The sequence below is a fragment of the Garra rufa genome, chromosome 15 (genome assembly GCF_049309525.1).
Source record: "Garra rufa chromosome 15, GarRuf1.0, whole genome shotgun sequence".
Lineage (NCBI taxonomy): Eukaryota > Metazoa > Chordata > Actinopteri > Cypriniformes > Cyprinidae > Garra > Garra rufa.
In genome coordinates, this window is record NC_133375.1 from 40,248,030 (window position 1) to 40,261,856 (window position 13,827).

Sequence of the window (13,827 nt, forward strand, 5' to 3'; positions counted from 1 at the left end):
CCATTCGGCACTTATAATTGGCCTATTGTGAAAACAAAAGTACACAGCATGATTAAACATTTAGCCTAATTACATATTGAAAAAAAAAAAACTCAACCACTTAAAAAAATCCTCCCTCCAACAAGAGTCACGTACATAATGTTCAAACATAATGTTGTGGTGCGCTGAGGAAACCTCTCTTTGAAGAGCATTTTTATTTTTAAAAGGTGCTTTATGTGCCATTTTCTGTTTGTTTAGAGGAATTTGTAAACTGCAGGAATAAAATAACTTGAAATTTTCAACATCTTTTTACATTATTTATTTTTGCACCAACATATATAAAGTAGTATAACGGCATCAATAAGCAGTATTGTATCAGCAGTAGTGATAAAATGTAAACAATACCCATCCCTACCACAGAAACATTTGCAAAATCCACCTAGGGGTAGGGGGGCCACCCAGGACCACTTGCTAAGGGCCCCCAAAACACAAAACACGCCCCTGCGGTTTACTGCTAACTAGTGAAAACAATTAACCATGGTTTTATTATAGTAAAAGTGTAGTAACCAAGGCCTTTTGCCGTATTGGTTACCGTTTGTATAACCACAGTCCTAAATACAATTTATAAACTGAATAAATAAACCATACTTTTATAAGCAGTGTTTCGAATTTTTAACGTTGGGGGGCGATGTGAACATAAACCTGTGACAAGCTCTCCATAAAAAGCCTTAAATTAATAATAATTACAAACATACACGTTGTTTTTATGCATGTTTTGGCACAAACTGTAAAAGCAGCCGTCCTTTCGGCACACTAGTGTCCGGATTCTCTTGTTTTGTTCAGGGGGAAACATGAACCCCGGAACCTTTTATCGCTGCTGAAGTGCATCGGTCTCATTTTAAGGTTGCATAACATCACCACAGGATCAACACGTGAGTTTTTTCGAATCTGTTACTGCATGAGACATTAGGATAAAATTGGTTACGGTTATTTTTTGTGCGAAAAAAGAACGTAGCTATCATTATTATTATAACCTCAGTCAGTGTTTGATGCGTAGAGGATTTCCAGTGTCAGCGTTTTGTAGTTTTTAATGAATGTTACTTTGTCAGTTGATCTCGAGCAGTGTAAACACTGACATCCAGCAGCACGCATGATCAGCACATATGATAAGATGATCTCTATATCTCACATTATAACACAGAACATACTCGAATTAGCCAAAATGAGTGGTAAAATATTTGTTTGTAAGCAGTGCTGGGAAGAAAATCACCAGCCATACATCGATGTCAAATTTCAACACAAAATTAAAACGCTCATCACATATTTGCTTGAATAAAATGAAGAGTATTTAAGAACCATTTATGTTTTGCGTGGTGACACCTCCATGAAGTTTCCTGTCATGTTCTTGACAGATTCTCATCACATTCTTTGCTGAGCTTCAAATTTCTGAAGGTTTGTGTTTGGACCTGTAAAGTTCTGCCATGGGCAGATTAAGAAAGAGACACAACTGGAAAGGCAGACAGCAGAGCACATCTGTGGAAACCCCTGCTGCAGACAGACAGACTGATGTGCAGGTGGAGATACAAGGTAAGATGCATTCTTGATCATAAGCTCTGCAATATAAGTTGTTGTTATCAGGGATTTTATGGCAATAAGACATAAATCTCACATCCAATAACAGGGGAAAAAGCAACATGCATGCAAAATAACAAATGCAACAAAATGTATTAAGGCAAATGTAGTCTTTACTGTAAATTACCCTAATTGAAGACAATTGGGTCCTTCTGTGTCAACTCAACCAGAAGTCCAAGGCTCAAATTTTTGATTTTGCTGAAGAAAGATAAACTGTTAAATGTCATGGATGAATATTTACTGAGTAATCCACTATTTTGTAGAGGGGTGTCAGAATGACATTTTTACCTGAGATTCAATGCCAAAAGGTTGTAAAAATGACTTAAGAAAGAAGTCAAATCTATTGACTTTAGCAGTCTTTGTTACATTATTTGCCAATGAAACAGCACTTTTTAAGTTTTTACGCCAAAGTTTGCATGTATGTATCATCTCCAGAAGTATTAATGATATCTTAATGCCTTTTTAGATATTGGGTCTTAACAAACTTAAAAACTTAACAAACTTTAAATTTAGCTTCAGGAAGTATTTTTTTTAAATGTACACATTTTCAGTGGTCAAAAACCAAATGTGGGTCAGTTTGCAAAATTAATACAATAATACTTCTTTTGTTTCAAAGAGAAATGTCTGAAGAACAAATAATGTGTCTTGTTTCCTTCTGTCTAGACTGACTGCATTGAACATACCTGTCTGAGTGCTATAAATATTCTTTTTCCAAAGTTTGCATGCCTATAACTCAAGAACTATTAAATATATCACAATATGATTTTAGATTCTAGTTGTTAACAAACTTTTGTTTTGGAATCTTAAATTTCAAGGCTCTACGTTGTTCAATCCCAGAGATATGGGGATCTCAATGAGGCTCCATGTCCAGATTGTTGAATGTTAGCCATTGTGAGTGGTTAAAAACCAAATTTGGTTACTTTGTATACAGCTAATGCTTATTTTATTTAAAGAACAATGTCTGAAGAATAAATAACTTGGAAACTAGAGATGTATCTTGTTTCCTTCTGTCAAGACAACTGCATTGAACATACCTGTCTGAGTGCTATAAATATTCTTTTTCCAAAGTTTGCATGCCTATAACTCAAGAACTATTAAAGACATCACAATATGATTTTAGATTCTAGTTGCTAATAAACTTTTGTTTTGGAATCTTAAATTTGGCGGCCCTACATTGTTCAATCCTAGAGATATGGGGATCTCAACGAGGCTCCATGTCCAGATTGTTGAATATTACTTATTGTAAGTGGTTAAAAACTAAATTTCGTCACTTTGTATCAAACTAATGCTTATTTTATTTAAAGAACAATGTCTGAAGAACAAATAACGTGGAAACTAGAGATGTATCTTTTTTCCTTCTGTCAAGACAACTGCATTGAACATACCTGTCTGAGTGCTATAAATATTCTTTTTACAATGTTTGCGTGCCTATAACTCAAGAACTATTAAAGATATCACAATATGATTTTAGATTCTAGTTGTTAACAAACTTTTGTTTTGGAATCTTAAATTTCAAGGCCCTACATTGTTCAATCCCAGAGATATGAGGATTTTAATGAGGCTCCATCTCCAGATTGTTAAATATTACCCATTTTCAGTGGTTGAAAATCAAATTTGGCCACTTTATACAGCTGATACTTAATTCATTTAAAGAACAAGGTCTGAAGAATAAATAATGTTGAAATTAGAATTGTATCTTTTTTCCGTCTATCAAAACAATATGTATAGAACATGTTTGAGTGCTAAAATGCACAAAAATGGTCAAGTTGAGGTATATTACCTTGCTTTCTGTAGTCTATTCATAAGTTTCTATATTTGAATCAGTTTCAGGGATATTTTGAAGAAGGTATTTTCTTCATTTGAACAGCTTCTGAACCTACCCAGAGTTTAATTGATAATGGATAGGACATTAAATGTGGACATAGAGCTGCACTGAGATCTCAATATCTCTGGGATTAAACCATACATGGCCTTAAAAATGAAGATTCCAAAAGAAAACAAAATCTAAAATCATATTAAGATAACTTTAATACTTCTTGAGTTACAGGCACACACATTTTGGAAAGCATAATTCCGACACTCAAACAGGTATGTCCTACACAACTGTTATGATAGAAACAAGATACATTTATAGTTTCCGCATTACTTATACTTCAGACATTAGTCTTGAAATACAGTCAGTATCAGCTATATGTAAAGTGACCAACATTTGGTTTTCAACCACTGAAAATGGTCAAATTGAACGATCTGAAAATGAAGCCTCACTCAGATGTCAATATCTCTGGGACTGAACAATGCAGAGCCTTGGAAATGAAGATTCCAAAAGAAAAGAACTAGAATTATTTATTAAGAACTAGAATCTAAAATCAAACTGCAATATCTTTAATACTTCTTGAGTTATAGGCACGCAGACTTTGGAAATAGAATATTTATGGCATTTAGACAGGTATGTTTAATGCAGATGTTTTGACAAGGAAAGAGATACATTTCTAGTTTCAACATTTTTTCAGACATTCCTCTTTAAAAGAATGGAAGCATCACATTTTTGCAAACTGACCCACATTTGGTTTTTGACCACTGAAAATGTGTACAATTTAACAATTTACTTCTGGAACCATATTCAAATTCCAATATCTCTGGAACTAAACAATGTAGGGCCTTAAAAATGAAGATGCCAAAGGGAGAGTTTGTTGAGACCCAATATCGAAAAGAAGATATCTTTAATACTTCTTGAGTTATAAACCATGTAGGGCCTTAAAAATAAAGATGCCAAAGGGAGAGTTTGTTGAGACCCAATATCGAAAAGAGCATTAATATATCTTTAACACTTCTTAAGTTATAGGCATGCCAACTTTGGAGTAAAAACTTGAAAAGTGCCATTTTCCCATTTTTGGCACATAATGTAACACAGATTGCAAAAGTCAATGAATTTTACTAAGAGAATTACCAATCTCTGTGTAAAAGTAACATAATTACACTACCATCTTTCTGAAGTCATTTTTACCCCTCGTAACTTGGCTCTGAATATCAAGTGAAAATTGCCGTTTGGACCCCCCTCTACAAAATAGTGGATTACTCAGTAAATAATTATCCATGACATTTCATATTTTGGCTTTCAACACTATACACTATATGTAGTATATAATATATAATGTATATAACTACTATGTAGTTATATACATTAGTTATTAGTTATTTCATTTTTAAATTATGTTACAATAAATATTATATAGGAAAGCTTTTGAAATGTTCCTCTCAGTGAAAGTTCAGTTTTGAAAATAGCACATAAATGCAGATGATAATGATAAGTGATGTATTAATTGATAAATAGAGGAAGAACAATGTATATACACTTCTGGGCAAAAAAAGGGCCAAGCCAAAAATATTTATCTTTTAATGGTGCACATTTGAAATAGGAGTTCATCTGCTTAATTATTGCGAATTTTCTTACCAGTATTTTGTGCTTAAGAAGACCATTAAAAGCTTAGTGATTAGCCATTTTGGGCTTGGCCTATTTTTGTTTGCCCAGGAGTGTAATTTGTTTAGTTATTCTAAACAAAGACTATTTTCGATCGAATTTTGAGGTTTCAGATTTTGTATTCATTTAAATGCACCACTAATTATTATAATGTCTGCTGAATCATCTAGATAATGTTTTTGTTGTTGTTATGATACTGTGGAAGTATCACATAGCAGCCGTAGAGCTTGTTTTGTGTCATTTTCACAATATTAAGTTCTGTATGTCTGCACTTCTTCACACGTATGTTATTATCAGCAATTTAAATGTGTGTATTTTGGATTGTAATATTATATAATATAATTTTTGATTTTGTGCAGATGGAGCCAGACTTAAAGGCGTAGACGCCTGCAATGCTCTTGTTCTGCCCTCCACCAAAACCAAGAAGCAAAAAGTAGAACATCCTGTACCCAAGAAAAAAGCCCTGACAAAGAAACAGAGGAAGAACCTGGAGAGAGTTCTGGAGCAGAAAGAGAAAAAAGCCCATGTAAGGAGACAGAGTCTGTGAGATTGACGATTAATTTAGTTGATGGTGTTCATTATTTATGATTTATTGATTCTGTGTTCGTTATTCTTCACAGAGAGCAGAAGTATTATCTAAACTAGCTGAGGTTCAGCTGCCCGAGTCAGAGCTCAAACTGCTTTACACGACCGCTAAACTCGGCACTGGAGACAAACTCTTCCAGAACAAAGAGTAAGATGTTAAACTATACAGGACTCTGACTAGTTAAACTTGAAAATGTAAATTCATTTCACACATTTCTGTTTCCTGGGTGTGCTTGCAGATCTGTGATAGAAGATCAGGATGGCGGTTCATCTACTGTCAGGATCAGCAGTTTGAGCGGAGCAAACAGAAAGAGACGAAGAGAGGTTAATGCTGATGAGGAGGAGGAGAAAGAGGAATCTGAGAAGTCATCAGAGGAAGATGAGTCATCTGAGGAAGAGGAGGAAAAAACACCTGAGGAAAAACCCACAGAGGAGCCACAGATGCTGAAAGAGGAGGCGACACAGAAAGAGACGGATGTTAAAGAAGAGAAGAAAGATGAAGATGTGAAAGAGAAAACGCATAAGGAGGAAGACTGTAAACCTGCTGTGTTTATTCCTGTGGACCGACTGCCGGAGATACAGGTACAAGATGCAGATTATTTTAGTCTGTGTTTAAAATACTATTATTAATGCATATTATACTGGTGTAAGGTCTGGTCCACATTGCAGCTTATTCTGTTGAAAAACTGCCCGCTTGAAGTTATTATATAGGGATGCGCCAAAATGAAAATTCTTTGCCGAAGCCAAAGCTGAACAAAATTAAACACTGGGCCGAAGGCCGGTTACCAAACACGTTTATTTGCATTTTTCCCCATGTATTTATCCTTTTTTCATCATTGCATAAACATAGCTAATATTTGCTTTTTACAGTTTAGTCTTGCTTTTTAAAGAACAAAATAACAATATTTACTTAACACTGAACTTTTTTACCATTGACGTAGACATTATAGCCTATCAACAAAGCAAAATTTAACTTAAAATTAATAAGTTAGTAAAATAATATTCATTGGCCATTTTTAAGACCCCCTTCATGAATCAGGCATGTGTTATTAATGTACAAATAAATGCAGCCTTGCTTAGCAAAGGACAATGTTATAATAAATGTATTAATAGAGCTGTTATAATGATTGTTATTAGGGGTGTGACGAGATCTCGTGATATTCCGATGTGTCCCGTGAGATCTGACTGGTCTTACGAGAATGTGACGATATCATTGCAAAACATTTTGCAGTGTTTACATTAGAGCTGCATGACTAATCGTTGAAATATCACGATCTCTATTCAAACACCCAGGCGATCTCATTCATGAATGAAAACGATTCTGCATTGTCTATTAAAACTGTTGCACGCGCTCCATTGACGCCGATGTGAAAGTTATTGAAGACATTCAAATCTGCATTCTTACGGCTGCTGTTTTAGAAAGCAACACAGTCTTTTAAACCACACAATCATCATTATTTCTTTGTTACAGACATTTAAATAACATAAGTACTGGGATAAAAGTTTATAGTTTGGATATAAACACTTATTGTCTACAGTAGCGATCAAAACGAAAGTATCTTCTAAACTGAGAAGTGTTACGTTTATCCTCTTCACCAGGAGGTGGCGACAACTGCATGTTTAAAAAAGTATTTGTCATTGAATTATACATTCAGGAGATTCCAATAGTGAAACAAGTCTTTATTAATTGAGACACTGGATCCTTCATTTTTTTTTTTTTGTTAAAATATAGACTTAAAGGGATAGTTCACCCAAAAATGAAAATTTGATGTGTATGTGCTTACCCCCAGGGCATCCAAGATGTAGCTGACTTTGTTTCCTCAGAAGAACACAAATGGAGATTTTTAAACCGGTGAAAACCGATGCAGTCTGCCAGCCATATAATCCAAATTACACCCTGCGGCTCGTGACGATACACTGATGTCCTAAGACACGAAACGATCGGTTTTTGCGAGAAACTGAACAGTATTTATATCATTTTTACCTTTGATACACAGCCACCTCCATCTGTCCTGAGCACGAGCTCATCATCCGGCTCGTCACATGTGAACGCGCTCTGGTGTAGTTTACGCAAACACCTGAAGCGATCTGTTGCATTTATACGACACTCATTGTTTACACAGAGCACAGAGATTGTGGGTATAGCGGCTATTCAAAATGGTAATTACTTGCGCTTATCCTGATTGTTCAAACCGATTTAAAGCTAAAAGATTACGTTTGCTTGCGCAAACTCATCCGGGACTTTTCACTGATTTCCCCTTACCGCGTTTGCGTATTCTACACCAGAGCACTACACATGTCACGAGCCGGATGATGAGCTCGTGCTCAGGACAGATGGAGGTGGCTGTGTATCAAAGGTAAAAATATGATATAAATACTTTTCAGTTTCTCGCAAAAACCGATCGTTTTGTGTCTTAGGACATCAATGTATCGTCACGAGCCGCAGGGTGTAATTTGGATTTGTCTGTGCATGTTTTTGTTTACTTTCAAAGGTTTGGTGCCCATCCACTGCCATTATTTGTCTGACAGACTGCACCGGTTTTCATTAAAAATCTTCGTTTGTGTTTTTCTGAGGAAACAAAGTCACCTACATCTTGGATGCCCTGGGGGTAAGCAGATAAACATCAAATTTTCATTTTTGGGTGAACTATCCCTTTAAGCAATGAACATTCTTTCAGAACTGCTAGTAAATTACGTAATTTTGTTTAGATTTCTAATCCTTTTTTACTTAAGAATCGTGATCTCCAGTTTATTTATAAAAGAAAATTGTTTTTCAGTTTACCCAGAATCATGCAGCATAAGTTTACATGTTTATTACTACATATAATTCATTAAAATTAAAGTTTAATTTCATAAAGTTCATATAAAAATGCACCTACTTTTTTTTTTTTGCATTTTGTGTTTTTTATATATATTTCATCATTGAGGATTTCTTTAAAAAAAGTTTAAAAATCTCGTCTCTTTCTCGTGAACCCAGTCTTGTGTCTCGTCTCGTCCCCTAATTGTTATCATTATTTTTAATGTTATTTTACAGAATAACAGTCAAATTACAATGCTAACATTTATGAATGTTGACTTTTATTTTGGCGGAAACCTGCAAGAAGGCCTCAGTACTACTTTTTTGCTGACAGCAGCAGATTTATGAATGATTCTCATTACGCTGTTTCAGCGCAGATTTCCCTTACGCTTTGGACTTTGAACCCTGGCTAAGGAGCTTGTGCAGCTGTCAGAATAAATATTATATATTATATTATATTTAAATAAAATTTGTGCTTGTATTAGACAACATAACGTTCTGTAGTTTATTTGCTAATGGTTTAAGGCCATTTCTTGGTTTCAGTCATCATACAGTAACCAACAACAACCACCCCTTTCTCTTCTCATGGAAAACATGTGATGTGCTTCTAAACAGTCTCGTGCTGTCAGTGCTTGTAATGATTTTTGCTTAACTTTGCCTTTTTGCTTAACTTTTTTTTTTTTTTTTGCATTTTTGGACAAATAATTTTGTTTACATTTTTGGTATAATAATTATTATATTTTTTATTTGATTTATTTTGTTTTCATCCCGTTTTTTTAATACTTAATTTTTACACCTTTAGAAAGTATAATTAATTATATTAAAACATATATTAAAACCTGCAAATATTATAATGCATTTTAATTCAGCATGATTCAAAAACAATTGTTATATTAAATTATATCAGCATAAAATCTGCTCCACATTGCAGTAACCAAAACCTTACCGCTTAAACGTCAAGGGACTGCAAACTACAGTTTTTTCCATTATTTTTTTGTTATTATTACTATTATTATTGTTATTATTAATTATTACTATTATTATTGTTGTTTATTTTATTTTTTATTTATTTTTATTTTTTTATTTTTTATTTTTTTTCATCCAGGTTTTGAAATGCAGGTAAACTGCACATAGAAGATAATGATGATGACGATGGATGATTTATTAACTGATATATCACTTTACTTGAAGCCTGTATATGTAATGCATTATAAAAGTATTCTTAATGCATTATTAAGCCTTGTAATACACATTAATGAATTATGTGGTCTCTTAAATAATTGTAACTATAGTTTGAAATGCATTATAATACTTCATTTTTACACCTTTAAAAAGTATAATGTATTAAAAACGTGATAATTAACAAAAATTATTATGCATTTACTATGTTTCAAATACAATTATTATGTTATATTGTATCAGCATAAAATCTGGTCCATGTTGCATTGACCAAAAACTTTCAATTGACTGCAATCAACTTCAATTGAGTTTTTCCCATTATTATTATTATTTATATATATATTTATTTATTTCATTTTATTTTTTTGTGTGTTTTTTAAATATAATAATTATTATTATTTCAATGTTTTTCTATTTTATTTTTTATCCATGTTTTGAAATGCAGGTAAACAGCACATATATGATGATGATGAATGATTTATTAACTGATATATAGGAAGAGCAACAAATATGATCACTTCACTTGAAGCCTGTATATATAATGCATTATGAAGTATTGTTAATGCATTAATTATGCCTTATAATGGGCATTAATGCATTGCATGATCTCATAAATAATTGTAACTACAGTTGCATTATAATTAGTGCTGTCAAATGATTAATTGCGAGTAATTGCATCCAAAATAAAAGCATTTGTTTACATAATATATGTGTGTAATGTGTAAATTTATGATGTGTATATATATATATATATAAATACACACATGCATGTATATATTTAAGAAAAATATGTTAATATGATTCAGTTCTGAAGCATCGTTCACACTTAAACTGTATGATTTTGGCATTACAGTTTTTATTTGCATTTGGCTTTTAGTTTAACATTGTGGGAGTAATTCTTCATGTGAATTGCAGGAGGCTCGTCTGAAGTTGCCGATCCTGGCAGAGGAACAGGTGATCATGGAAGCGGTGAGGGAAAACGAGAGTGTGGTGTTGTGTGGAGAAACAGGCAGTGGGAAAACCACACAGGTGCCTCAGTTCCTGTATGAGGCAGGATACGCAAGGTAACATCATAACCAGTGACCAGTTGTCTGTATGTGATCTGTACCGTCTGTCTTATTGTTTGTTCTCTGTTTCTCAGCTCTGGTGGCATTATTGGTGTGACGGAGCCCAGGAGAGTGGCAGCGATCAGCATGTCTCGCCGTGTTGCCACAGAAATGAACTTACCCAGCGGGTATGATATCTGTCGGTGAAGAAATTAGCCATGATTGGCCGTACAGTGATGGTAGAATGGTTAAAAGGTGTTATTAGGCATGACATGACCAACGTTAAACGAGTAGCCTGGAGTAGCCTATTACTTGTATAATTTAGACTATAATAGATATATAGACCAGTGGTCATCTGAAGGCTTAATAACTATGCTTTCTATTGATGTTTGGTCAATGGTTGGTTGGTTAGGATAGGACAATATTTGGCCGAGATTCATCTATTTGAAAATCTGGAATCTGAGGGTGTAAAAAAATCTAAATATTGGGAAAATCACCTTTAAATTTGTCCAAATTAAGTTCTTAGCAACTTCTATCTTCATGGAACATGATCTTTACTTAATATCCTAAAAAATTTTAATAATTTTGACCCATACAATGTATTTTTGGCTATTGCTACAAATATACCCATGCTACTTAAGACTGGTTTTGTGGTCCAGAGTCACATATTATTAGACTAAATATAGGCTTTGTTATCTCACAATTCTTTATTACCTGTAGTTACAAATATTTGCATGTATTCAGATTTGGCACATATAATATTTAACACATTTACAGTGCATAAATGTGCATAAGATTATCTAATCAAACGCATTTTACTATAAGATTATACTTTTACTATTCAACATGAAATTTAAATGCGCCCTTTTTACTTTACTTCATACTTAAAGGCATGTTTTTGCTCTTATTATGTGCAGTTCATCAGTTTTAATTATGGATCTTACAATCTGAGCATAGGGCACACTTGTCTGCTACAGGACAGATAATTGTCTTAGAGACCTTAGAGACACTAAACATTTCTGAGTATTATCAATGTTGAAAGCAGTTGTGCTGCTGTAAATCTTTATGGAAAGGTCATTTTATTCAGGATTCTTTGAATAGAAAGTTCAAAAGAACACCATTTGATGGAAATGAAGTAGGGCCTTATGAAATTAAATTTTAAATGAATGTGTTGATAAAATGCAAACGTTTCAAGATTTCAATTAATTAGACTTGCTTTTCGATTACTAAAATGTGATTATTAAAACAGAAAAAAATGAATTTGAGACAATAAAATGGAATTTAGGAAAAAATCAGGCCCCATGAAATTTTCCCCAAATTCAGTTTTTTTTTCTTTTTATTGTTCTGATTTCCGTTTTTTTCTGTTCAAATATGGATTCCATTTAATGGTTGCATTTCAGTTTCAGTGGTCAAAAAAAACAAACAAATAAAAAGCATAACTAATTATTATTTTGAATAATGAAACTCATACAAATTAATCACAATTTATTAATAGTTTAACAAAAACTAAATGATGAAATTTATTTTCAGGATTCTTTGATGAATAGAAAGTTCAAAAGAACAGCATTTGTTTGAAATAGACATTTTATAATACAATTAATGTCTTTACTGTCACTTTTGATCAAATGAATGCATCCTCGATGAATAAAAATATTTACTTAAAAAAATTAACCCTAAAAAACTTTGCATCCAAATAGCTATGCTGGTATTTTTAGTCTTAACATGTATTTCGTGTTGACTTTAACCTGCTCTGTTAATCTTACTGTCCTGATGTGTTTGCGTGCATAACAGCAGTTTTACAAACCTTTTACAAACATCCTGAATGAAGTCTGTGCAGCTTTTATGTCAAACTGAAGTAAACTGAAATAAATGTGTGTATGTGTTTTTAGGGTGGTGTCTTATCAGATCAGGTACGAGGGGAATGTGACAGAAAACACAAAGATTAAGTTTATGACAGATGGTGTCCTGCTGAAAGAAATTCAGAAGGTAACGCACATGCATACGCATGCACCATACATTTTCATAAAATGCGTGGTATGTATTGTTTTTTTTATATAAAGCTATACTATATCATACATAATATAAACTACCTTAATATAGTAAAAGTATAGACTAAGAAAGGACGTCCTTGGATGTTCCCCAAAGATTTTGCTAACAATTTGTGTTGTATTCTAAATGTATTGCACATTGCAATAAGCACATATGCCATTCCTATTTGTGTATAAACTTTATGATTTGTTTATAAAGTAATAAAGCAAAAACCTTCATATAAATACTACTATAAAGCCATTAATATATTGCTGAATTGTTTGAACGTAATGCATCTGCTTCCTCTTAACATCCATTTTACGATGCACATATTTGCAGGATTTCCTGCTGCAGAAATACAGTGTGATCATCATTGATGAAGCTCATGAGCGCAGCGTTTACACTGATATCCTGATCGGCCTCCTGTCCCGCATTGTGCCTCTCCGCAACAAGGTAAAAAGCAGAAACTTGCTTGATTGTCAGGTTAAATCCCAGAGGTTTGCATGACTATAATGCAGTCTGTGGTTCACAGAAAGGCTTACCCATGAAGCTGATCATCATGTCAGCCACGCTGCGAGTGGAAGACTTCACCGAAAACAAGAGACTCTTCCGAATTCCTCCACCAGTCATCAAGGTGTCCCATTTATCTATATTATTCGTTTTTTTCCTCTATAACATGTTCATGTCATTATTACACATCACACTAGCATTAAGAAGGGTCCTATGAAATATGTGACCCTGGACCACAAAACCAGTCTTAAGTAGCTCAGGTATATTTGTAGCAATACCCAATAATACATTGTATGGGTCAAAACCATTGATTTTTCTTTTATGCCTAAAATCATTAGGATATTAAGTAAAGATCATGTTCCATGAAAATATTTTGTAAATTTCTTACCATAAATATTATAAAGATTTTTGACAATATTTAGACCTCAGATTTTCAAATTCTTACAAACCATACAGCAATGGAATTCATCAGCTTTCAGATGATGTATAAACCATGATGTGTTTTATTTTTCCCAAATTCATTTGTTTCTGCTTTAGTATTTACATTTTAGTGATCAAAAAGCATGTCTAATAACTTTTAACAACACAGTTTA

General features: G+C 33.3%; 1 protein-coding gene across 1 annotated transcript in view; it reads left to right on the forward strand.

Annotated features, from left to right (window-relative positions):
* The first annotated feature begins 891 nt into the window (after nt 1-891).
* dhx37 (DEAH (Asp-Glu-Ala-His) box polypeptide 37) overlaps nt 892-13,827 on the forward strand; it is a 30,872-nt gene continuing 17,936 nt past the window's right edge. The window contains exons 1-10 of the mRNA XM_073819054.1: nt 892-911; nt 1,392-1,566; nt 5,449-5,615; nt 5,710-5,822; nt 5,914-6,256; nt 10,566-10,714; nt 10,792-10,884; nt 12,586-12,682; nt 13,064-13,177; nt 13,257-13,358. Of these exons, the coding sequence (XP_073675155.1) occupies nt 1,461-1,566; nt 5,449-5,615; nt 5,710-5,822; nt 5,914-6,256; nt 10,566-10,714; nt 10,792-10,884; nt 12,586-12,682; nt 13,064-13,177; nt 13,257-13,358 (1,284 nt within the window). The 5' untranslated portion in view covers nt 892-911; nt 1,392-1,460. The remainder of the gene's footprint in view (nt 912-1,391; nt 1,567-5,448; nt 5,616-5,709; nt 5,823-5,913; nt 6,257-10,565; nt 10,715-10,791; nt 10,885-12,585; nt 12,683-13,063; nt 13,178-13,256; nt 13,359-13,827) is intronic.